A 9,958-nucleotide genomic window follows, 5' to 3' on the forward strand; every position below is an offset into this window, starting at 1 on the left:
GGGTTACACTCACAGTGAGGCTAACAGGTAGGGCATCGCTGTCTCAGTCTGTACATGTCACACACAGGTGAGTGGGCTAGTCGCTGTCGTACAGCATACAGGTAAGTCGCACACGAGGTTATTGCACAGGGAGCAAAGAGCGCGTGAGGCAATGCAGCAGTACTTAGTGATAGGTCACTGAATGTCGTCGCACGGGTGCGGGGAGTAGCGTACTATTATGTAATCCGAGAATTGTACTGTAGAGTAGCCACCTATAAATATCCTCGTCCATGCTCGATCTAGAACCGGATGAAGCATATGAACTTCTCAGTACTGTCGTAATTTGTCCCAATATGGTTGTCAGACGTTGAATAGACCGGAACATACCAATATCGGGGGGAAAAGATGCAAATAGACGTGAAAAGTCGATCGACGGCAAATAGCTTTTTGTGCCTTTTGCCACCGTTTTCCATCGATTGATACCGATTTCTAGCGATTGTTACATGTTTCTGTCTTTACGCCAGACAGCAATCGGCTGAAAAAGACCAGAATAGTAGGAAACAGACGGGGTTCTCACTGGGGCGGAGGAGAGAATCGCGCGGGTTGTCAGCGAGACCAAGGGCGTGTGGTGCAAGCGGTGTCGGGAAGACAGTCTGTCGTATTGTAGTTGGCCCATAATTCATATCATTTTTCCCAACTTTTGGCGTGTTTCGTGTTGAATTGTCGGACAGCGTGCCTGCAACAGACCCCGCGTTGACAAAGCACTGCTTGACCATCTATATGATGGTAATGGCATGGGAATTCCCAGCTCGCCTGAAAATCCCTGGCCGAGCAGGCCTATGCGTTCCATTGCAAGCTGATGAGTTATGATGACAGCCCGATACACTATCATGATCACAGAAATTAAGCTCTCATATCTAACGCCAATAGAACACCTATCTCGTCAAGACTAGCGTTACAATGAAAGCTGATTTAGTCACTCCTTACATTGCCAATACAACCCGCATTACATTGATTTGACATTTTTGCTGATAAATCAGCCACCGGTGAAACACGGACACGTTCGCCGTTTCTTATAAAAAGTGCCTCTCGCAGACCTCGATGGAGTTAGACGTTCATCGATATTCTTTAGGATTATGCACAGTCCGGGCGTAGTGGATGCAACGGTCGTAGCTCAGCAGCAGAATTCAAGGAAGGATCCGGTATCTTGCGGTTGACGGTGCATTGTTGTGAAGCAGCGTATGGTAGATACAGTTGAAGATCATGTGTCGACAGCATCCGGTGACAGGCATTGCCCTTCAAGCCCTCTCAGTTTGAAGCTAGTATCACATGATGAACTTGACAACAGGATTTAATGTCGGTCGTACCGACATAGGTGCGTGTCTGTTACGAAACATACAGCTTCCTCCGACTCTACTATAGATGGGCTCTTCAAATCCTAAACAATGGCCTCAAATGGGGTGCGTTCACTCTCAAGAACCAAGGCACCCCGAGACGGCCCTGTTTGTTTAGTATCGAAGCGCTCCTCGCTACAGGCTGACGACAAAAAAGGCGTGTCATCCCGCATTCCCACACACCGTTGCATGACTGCACCTGCAAGTCGTTTTCGGAGGGAGCGCTCTGCCTTTTGAACTTTGGGAGACCCACGCGCTCGACGCTGATCTGAGAAAAAAAGACTAGTTCTGGCGTCACACAGAGCTCAGGAGCAGGCACAAAGAGCACAGGATACGCTGATGCGGTTGTTCCGTTCAGTCGTTGAAGCACGGTCCATCTATCTTCAGATGGGCAACTGCGCATACAAAACATGCGTGATGATATACGATTAGTACATACAGTTCTAGAAGCCGGGGTCCAGACAGCTCGAATCCGCTGCATACGTTCGCGATGTCAGCGCGTCAGCTCGAGATAGAGTCAAAACAGAACGCACAGCTGGGCGAGACCACGACAGGCGCAGTCGATGCTCCGTCCCCGGCGGTATCGGTTACGTAGATGATAACGGTAGAGCCTAACAGTATCACCCCGCATCAAGTAACCTATACCAAACACAATGGATGGCGAAAAACGTACCGGCAGGCGCTCCGTAGCCAGCCCACTCAAAGCTGGTTTCGGACAGACGCTCGGAGTCTTCGACAACCTCACCGTTGTCCCTAATCCTGTGTATGAAAAGCATAGCCAATCAGCCCATAGCCTATAAGAGACGGCGGTCCCGAACTTACGACTGCGGAGCCGGAATGCGATTCGTCAGCGGGGCGTTCACAGGCAGCGTAATCGAAAACATGTCATCTCACCAAGCTGTATGCGCCTGTAGATATGTCGTGCAATGTAAGTATCTCGAGGAAACATGTCATTACAATTCTTGACTCACCACTTCCTCCTGACCAAGTGATGTTAGTCACCCCACATTGGATGATCTCGGTCCTAAGCAGTGATCGGGCTTGTATGAGTGACGCTTGGATGGACGGTGGTCACACCACCTACGGTGTATCGACTACCAGAGGGGTAGCCTGGATGCCGTAGATGCAGGCTGACAGAAAAACGAGGAGGGGTAGTGATCGTTGCATGGTGGTCGGGTCTCAAGAATGTAGGCAAGCAGTATCAGCCTTTATAGGCCTCTCGACTGCAGGCGCTACATCAGCACGGTCGGCGGCAGAGCTACATACCAATGAACTTGCACAGGCAATTGTGGAGCGAGTTTGATACGCGCGCAGGCTTCAGCCGATCGCCTTATGATGGCCCATCACCTGTAAAAAGCTTTTCGGTGCGTAGGCATGGTACTCGTCCGCCCCAGTACGTGCCTCATTCAAAAGACTGCCAAGGAAGATGAAATCGGAGAAGGAACACTCACCAGGTCGCTCGCGACCGCAATCCGCGTCTCATAGCTAGCCCCACCTCGGCCAATTGATACATGACGAGACCATGAGCCGAGAGGGGTACAGACCGGGGAGTACAGGCCGTCGTGTTGAATGCATCGCTACAGGCGTTCTTTGCAAGTCAACCACGAGACTCGTGGTCATGGCGTACTAAGGCCGCGACCAGTGCTTGCTTCTCACGGAATCTTTGCCGTCAAATTGGGGCCACCTGCGAAAGGGTCTTGGACGCTGTCCTGTGAGTCCGTGTTCATGTTCAAGTAACGCGATGCCGCTTTGTATCAGCATGTCTATTCGCGCGCTATGCACACACCATGAGAGAGGTGACTGCAGCCGTGCGAGGTGTCACATGTCTGCAAGGCGCCGAGATGATATTAGTACCGCTCAGAATTGGCTGGATCTGGGAGCCGCCCGTATCTCGTACCTCCGGATTTTGAGTCACGTCCCCCAAGACGCCGTGCATTCGTTACAACTTCGTCACGTCTCATGCATCATGACCGACAGGACGCGCGCAATCGCACTCGCGGACAACTCTGTGAGTCTTGCGCGATGTCTCAGCCCGCACATTTTGCGAAGCGGGTTGTCATTTTTCAACACCATCGTCATACGCCTGAGGGTGCTCTCAATTGCATTCTGAGAGTCCAATATCCGCGACAATGTTTATGAGTAAGCCTCTCTGAAATTGTGGAGTACGCGCGACTTGTGCCACGTCCCCGTTGTGCGCTAGAGTCGCCGAGATGGGAGGCATAAATGAATTATATCATGAAACTCCAGCGGCAGTCCGCCTTAGGCTACTTGATATAGCGCCTTGCAGCATTTTTATATATAGCTAGGCTCGAGGAGACCGACGGCTTCTGAAAGAGATATACTCCCAATGCAAGCACACGCGTTGCGGCGGTTGGCGATGGTCAGCGTGCACTCGCGAGGCCTGCCTAGGCCTGTTAAGAGACGTGACGCACCAGTAACGGATGCACGGCGTCTTGGGGGACGTGACTCAAAATCCGGAGGTACGAGATACGGGCGGCTCCCAGATCCAGCCAATTCTGAGCGGTACTATTGGCAAGGGGAGCTCTGTGGGTAAATACGTTACCGCCATAGGTTCACTATATATCTAGATCTGCTGCCGTTTGCCGAGCTCGTTCGATGGCGCTTAATCAACAATACTACGTGAAGTTGGTGATCGTCATCATACCATAACTCACCGGTTCACCACTCATCCAGGTGCGCGTCCTTCACTGCTGGGGGCGTCTTTTCCTTTGTTGATGTTCCGTATGCATTAGACATCTCGCAAGGGCGTGTCGCTCTCTTGAATTGCAAATCGAACGGACTGAGCCGCCAGCATAATACATCGCGAGGAGCACGCGTAATGTGTGCCGTACTGTTCTCTGCTCAGCATCGTAGGAGTACGTCAGGTGGGCATGAGCACGTCGTGGAACCTCCCACACCGGTGTGTAATAACCGATGCTCGATCTTCGTGTTTGGGAAATTGTACTGAATGTCGAATCCTCTAGCTGTGATGTATGATTACTGGATTCAGCATGCTCGACAGACTCACCAGCAGAGCGTCGACGTTGGCGGTGGAAGCATTCACAACTCTAGAGGGAGTCACATTGAAGAATAGGGAAAAGCTGGGATGCGATGGCCCCTTGCGCGTTTTGACTTGGCCCGTACCCGCGTGGGTACATACCCGAGCTCCCGGGTACGGGTTTAGGTCGGGTAATCCGTGTATGGTGTATCAGGTTGCAGCATGGCTATCTGTTCGTCGCTAGAGATGCTGCCAAGAGTTCTCTGTACTTACACGCAGCATACCTGACGCCCTTCTACATGTTCACGGCCGCTCTTCAGCAGCATGCAATGGTTGCGCTCGCTAATGAACCCATAGCGGTGACCGTCATATATGATATTATCGCTCATCACAGCAAAACTTCTCGTACTAGAATCACCTCAATTTGTATAGCCCTTTCACGACAGTGTAACGAAGTCTCACCTCGCCGAGGGGTCCACGGGTACGCTCCGTCAGGTATATTCCAGGTCTCGAGGCGGGGTCACCCAACCCGTGCACATCCCTAGGTTCTCCTGGATATTTGGAAGGTCGATACTACAGCCTCCGCCACCCCACGCCCTGTAGACTTCGAGTCCCAACACTCCGATCCAGCCTGCCCTTCACGTCCTCATAATTGTCTGGCGAGGGTTCTTCTCCCCCTTGCCCAGCCCCTCCCATATCTAGACCTCGTGTCAAATCATTGACCCTCCACACATCTGCCCGCAGTGACTTCATCGCCTACTGGTCGCTGAGGCTCCCTAGAAAGCCGTATGTCGCGCTTCGGTTCCTCTTCCAATCTGCTCAAAAATACGCTGCAGAGCTTAAGGCCGAGCCAAAGCCGGATGTCGTAAGGCGCGTATTCGAACTCAGGTTTTTTCACGCTTTCGACGCGGAAGAGGCGGTGTCGGCGGATTGGGAAGGGACTGGACCGAGTGAACGTTTCCTGGTCTTCGTAGTTATTGCATCGGATAGCCTATGAGCGGAACTCGATAATTCGCGACGTCAAGATCTTCTCTTAGACACGCCGGTCGATCACCGCTCCAGGTATGGCGATGTCAAGTTGGTGCATACCTTCAGGCTGAGAAAGTGATTGACCGAGTGTATATCTATTTGGACAAGGAATGACAATATGGAGACCAGAGGAAAATGAGAGTACTAATGATACAACGCCCGGAAGTCAATGGAATGCAAGTATACAACTACCAAGAGGGAAACCAAAGGAATGGAAGACTGGTCACCTCAGCCAACACGAACGCTCATGCACCGTCGAACCCGCCGTACATGGGAGGCAGCATTGATCCCACCGAATCGCTACGCTGCGCCCCGTCAACATCTCCCTCAACCTCCTCCCCAGGCCGTCCACCCGCGAGGCGCACGCCGCCATCGGTAGCTCGTCTGCACTTGCACGGCTCCAAACCGCACTGACAGTCGTGGGCTCGCGCAACTGCCTGATCGCGGCTGTCGCCAGCCGGGCCTGGTGGCGTCTCTCCGCCACCGGCAGCAGGCGCCTCGAGTAGAGTCGAATTCGGAAGCAATACCTGATCCGATCCGAGTACGTTGCCTATGACAGATGGTATCCGCGAGCTGCGAAAGCTTGTTCGAGGGGTCTTCTCCGAGTACACGGGCGTCCCAGGAGGAGACAGGTGGCTCGGAACCTGGGACATCCGATACGAGTAGCGGTACGATTGTGAGAGGAGGCCTGAGGATATGCTAGGGAGATCGGGCAGCTGGGGCACAGAGGAGCCCAAGGTGCCTCCTGCGCATGACAAGTGTGGGTAGAATGAGGTGGCAATGATAGGAAGAGTGGCTTACCACTGCGATGAGTGCGATGAGAGAACTGTGAAGCTCTGTGCGTCTGAGTGCCGGATACCGGTCGGGTCTCCCCGTCGGGCGAGATCACAATTATGGTTTCCCGGATACTCGATGAAGGCTGCTTCGATTCAGCGAGGGGTTGCTCCAGCTCTCTTGGTGATTCTGGCACATATTGAGCGACTGAGGTAGTAGGCAGACAGCACCAGACGCACCCATGGGATCGCTCGCCTGCTGGCCATCGTAGCGGCGGTGACCTCTTCGAGTGAGGTATAGTAGCAAGACCATCGTGAAAACACTTGCTACTGCGGCTGCGGCTATTGCGACGCCTACGATTGTACCGGTGCTCGTGCACCCGCACGCCTGGGTGGATGCGCTAGAAGGCAAGGCGCGAAGTGGCTGGCAATGTATGTGTAAGAACGCTGGTGCTAGTTGATCACCACCCACCCCACCTGTACAGATGCCGTAAACGGAGGCACGAAGGTTGACGTTAACGTTTGAGTGGAGGAAGACGCCGTTAGAGAGCTGAGAGGAGGCGGTGTCGACAAGGTAGGAGTTGGGATAACGCTGCTAGTGCTAGACACTAGAGAAGAAGTCGAAGATGCACTAGACACTAAGTTTGTCGCAGTAGGCTCGGTCGGGCAGCCACCCACTATGAAGCACTCTGGACCGGTCAAGGACACCATGCGAGACGACGAAGGAAGAGGGAAGGGTCAGATAGAGTGTGGACGGGTCCTGCTGCAACATGAACTTTGTATATGAATGGGACTGGCTATGGCAACTATCCCGAAGGATGGAAGTAATCGGAGACCACGTGTATCCATCAAGTCTTATACCTGCATGCTTCGCAGCAAACATAAGACGTGTCGGCATCAGATTAGCAGGGCAATAAGAGAGCGTACCATTGGGCAGGTCTAACATCCAGTCCTTGGGGAAACGAGGAAGACACGAGCATCACGAACCAAGCTTACTGGTGTCCAATGAGGAACAGCCTGTTCTGGGCAGATGCCGGGAACCCCGAGGCAGTCACTGGACTTAGCACCCATCTTTCTCGCGCTGCAACCAACAGATCCGCCACATTTCACGACGAGCCACATTTGACATGAACGAGAACTCCATTGACTCGAGGCGGGTAGGCCAATATATGGACGACGTATTCGCTAGCTCTGACAACCCGAAAGCGACGCCTCTCCGGAATTTCACTAGCCCGGTCCGCAAGTAGTGGCAAACATGTCATCACTCAGAACTGTTGATCCAGTGGCGTGCTGGCAGATGGCACAGAGCAGCGCAAAAGAGTAGGCTGAGACGTAAGAGCCAAGTCGAACGAACGATTGCGAGTCGCATAGGTAAGGAAGCACGAAGAAGCATAGGTGAGAGAAGCACGAAGAGCCCGGGCCGTTGCGAAGAGCTTGAGGTCCGTCTGCGTCTCAGTGCCTGCCCTGAAGTGCAACGGTCACGTGGAGCTGCAGTGCACGGTGCACCCGATCTCAGAAACACGCCGGACAAGGCGAAATCACGCTCATCTGCAGATATATGTGTTGCAGGACCTGCGATCGAGGAAAAAATAATATAAAGAGCAATAGAATCCTCTCTGAGACCCTACAGACAGTTGTGCATATCTAGAGCAACCATCATCAGCTCCCCATGTCGTGGGCCCGATGAAACGTCTGGTGCACTGGCTCAAGTGCTACTCACGATCGGTCTCCAGAAACAGCATCTGAGACTTCGTATCGACAGCCCTTTCCGCAGTTGCCGCGTCCGTGACGTTGATTTTGACGTTGAGCTTCTTGGTCTTGCGCCGCCGGGGCCGCGCGGACACTGCATCCCCCAGTGTCGTATGCATCATTGAGGTGCGTAAAGAAGTCAGCATACACACTATCCGGTGCCTTTATACATGAGGATTACGGACGCACGCGTAGGCATTCCCTCATCGTAGACCACCGCCGAGCCGAAGCTGGCGTTCACAAGGGCAAAGCCGTAGACGGCACCGCTGGGCCCGCGACTCAATCTGCGGATGCCGTGCTCTCTTGAGAGGCGGCGTGGTACACCTCTGGTAAGGGAGAAGGCACTCACACCTGCGGGCCTCGTGAGCTGACGTAGGGAGCAAGAGAGCGCGGCTGTACTCACTATCGACGATGGGCCAGCGCTCGGGTGGCATAGCGCCTGCGAGTTGGCGAATTGGGAGACCTGCATTGTGAGATACGGCTCGCGCAGGAGGCCTGACCAGAGGGTGTCTACGAATTCGGACTGCTGGGAATGAGGATGACTGGATGGCTCAGCGCTATCAGTGCGCTCTATATGGGGATGATGACAGGTGAACATACTGCGCCGCATGTGCAAACGACCATAGGGTGCAAAGTGGAAGAATGAATAGTAGAATAGGAGGAAGACAAGCGGGAAACGGCATCATGCACGCGAAGAGGAACAGGAGGTGCAGAAACGGGTATATGGCTTGGGGAACGTTCAGATGTATGCGGAGGGCAGATAGGCCATCGCTATATAGTGCCTGACCTCCGATTCTGATGTTCCGAGTCGATGAGCGGTACATCGCAGCGTCTTCGGTCCCCTTGCTCGCAGCTGCGCGATCGATTGACTGGCGCTGTTTAGCCCAAGCTGAGGTCTCACGATGGCCAGGGTGCATTCGAGGGCTCGTGATGCACATCTATAGCAGCGTCGAGGTCCTGCGACACACTCACGTATTCGTAGAAGCATGCTTCGACTTCCCATGGTCGGATGATCTGAGGACGACGAACCTGTACGACAGTGTCTACCGTCGCGTGGCGATTGTTCGGCCCTGGGCTATCAAATCAACCCAGTTGACGTTCTCGACAGCTCTCCAACACAGCAAGTATCAAGCGGTAGATAAATTATCATCCAGCCTACCGTCAACTCACAGCTTGCCCTTCGCGCCCGCCGCCTTTTTCACGTACGCCACGCCCGCGCCGAGCGCGACCTTGCCCGTCGCGACGTTCCGCGTCACGAACGCGACCTCCGTCTCGCCCGCGTGGCCCGCGACGTCCGCGCCCACGGGCCCGATCTCCCAGATGAGCGTCTCGAGCGCGTCCCCGGGCCGCACGGGCGCGGTGAAGCGCACCCCAAAGAACCGCAGCGACGCGGGGTCCCCGCCCCCAACGGCGGACACGACCGCGCGCGCGCCGAAACCGAACGTAGAGAGCCCGTGCAGGATCACGCCCCCAAAGCCCGCGGCTTGGCCGATCGCGGGGTCTGCAAGTGCGCGGGGGGGGGGTCAGCGTGGGTACGTGCGGGAGAACGGGAGGAGGATGGGAGGGGAAGAGAGGGGAGGGGCACGCACTGATATGGAGCTCGTTGTAGTCGCCGCTGAGGCGGTAGAGGACGGCCTGCTCGGGCGTCGTCTGGTCGCGGACGATCCAGTCGGGCTTGCGGTCCTTGGGGGGCTGCTTCGCCTGCGGGGGGCCGCGATGCGCTTGGAGAAGTTGGTGCCGGTCGCCTTGGCGCCGAGGTTGAAGGAGCCGCTCTGCGGTCGGGCGGGTCAGATGGGTTGTGTCGAGGGCGAATGACACTACAGGAGGCGTGCGCACGGCGCGCGGGCGGTGTTCGAGAGAGGGAGGCAGGGAAGGGACTCACGAAGAGCTTGGCGTAGACCGTGCCATGAGGGTCTACAAGCGTAGACTCGTTCTCGAGGATGATGCCCGACTCTGCGCATGCCAAGTCAGCGAGTGCGCGTCATGGCGGAAGACTGCGGGCGTACTGTTCTCGCTCACTCCGACAACCCGCTTCT

General features: G+C 54.8%; 6 protein-coding genes across 6 annotated transcripts in view; 2 read left to right on the plus strand and 4 right to left on the minus strand.

Moving 5' to 3' along the window:
• Positions 1-1,690: 1,690 nt before the first annotated feature.
• Positions 1,691-2,924, minus strand: DICSQDRAFT_139489 (uncharacterized protein). The gene is made up of 7 exons (XM_007368884.1): positions 2,771-2,924; positions 2,458-2,720; positions 2,345-2,397; positions 2,196-2,281; positions 2,047-2,132; positions 1,907-1,984; positions 1,691-1,848 (listed from the first exon to the last, which is right to left on the minus strand). The coding sequence occupies exons 4-7, from the start codon at positions 2,255-2,257 to the stop codon at positions 1,817-1,819; spliced, it is 258 nt and encodes an 85-aa protein (XP_007368946.1). The 5' UTR covers positions 2,258-2,281; positions 2,345-2,397; positions 2,458-2,720; positions 2,771-2,924; the 3' UTR covers positions 1,691-1,816.
• Positions 2,925-4,124: 1,200 nt separating this feature from the next.
• DICSQDRAFT_139501 (uncharacterized protein) lies at positions 4,125-4,958 on the plus strand. The gene is made up of 2 exons (XM_007368885.1): positions 4,125-4,293; positions 4,358-4,958. The coding sequence occupies exon 2, from the start codon at positions 4,385-4,387 to the stop codon at positions 4,613-4,615; it is 231 nt and encodes a 76-aa protein (XP_007368947.1). The 5' UTR covers positions 4,125-4,293; positions 4,358-4,384; the 3' UTR covers positions 4,616-4,958.
• A 588-nt stretch (positions 4,959-5,546) lies between these two features.
• DICSQDRAFT_182644 (uncharacterized protein) lies at positions 5,547-6,486 on the minus strand (the record flags this gene model as incomplete). Its single annotated transcript, XM_007368886.1, has 3 exons — positions 5,547-6,145; positions 6,202-6,363; positions 6,414-6,486. The coding sequence occupies 3 exons, from the start codon at positions 6,484-6,486 to the stop codon at positions 5,646-5,648; spliced, it is 735 nt and encodes a 244-aa protein (XP_007368948.1). The 3' UTR covers positions 5,547-5,645.
• A 267-nt stretch (positions 6,487-6,753) lies between these two features.
• Positions 6,754-7,475, plus strand: DICSQDRAFT_139502 (uncharacterized protein). The gene is made up of 2 exons (XM_007368887.1): positions 6,754-7,041; positions 7,101-7,475. The coding sequence occupies exons 1-2, from the start codon at positions 6,961-6,963 to the stop codon at positions 7,302-7,304; spliced, it is 285 nt and encodes a 94-aa protein (XP_007368949.1). The 5' UTR covers positions 6,754-6,960; the 3' UTR covers positions 7,305-7,475.
• Positions 7,476-7,763: 288 nt separating this feature from the next.
• Positions 7,764-8,617, minus strand: DICSQDRAFT_139503 (uncharacterized protein). Its single transcript, XM_007368888.1, has 4 exons — positions 8,519-8,617; positions 8,326-8,464; positions 7,894-8,273; positions 7,764-7,817 (listed from the first exon to the last, which is right to left on the minus strand). The coding sequence occupies exons 1-3, from the start codon at positions 8,603-8,605 to the stop codon at positions 8,074-8,076; spliced, it is 426 nt and encodes a 141-aa protein (XP_007368950.1). The 5' UTR covers positions 8,606-8,617; the 3' UTR covers positions 7,764-7,817; positions 7,894-8,073.
• A 351-nt stretch (positions 8,618-8,968) lies between these two features.
• The window catches only part of DICSQDRAFT_90880 (peroxisomal dehydratase), a 2,551-nt gene continuing 1,561 nt past the window's right edge, over positions 8,969-9,958 (minus strand). Inside the window, exon 9 of the mRNA XM_007368889.1 lies at positions 8,969-9,423. Coding sequence (XP_007368951.1) covers positions 9,089-9,423 — 335 coding nt within the window. The 3' untranslated portion in view covers positions 8,969-9,088. The remainder of the gene's footprint in view (positions 9,424-9,958) is intronic.

The sequence above is a fragment of the Dichomitus squalens genome (assembly GCF_000275845.1).
Source record: "Dichomitus squalens LYAD-421 SS1 unplaced genomic scaffold DICSQscaffold_41, whole genome shotgun sequence".
In the NCBI taxonomy this organism is placed as follows: domain Eukaryota; kingdom Fungi; phylum Basidiomycota; class Agaricomycetes; order Polyporales; family Polyporaceae; genus Dichomitus; species Dichomitus squalens.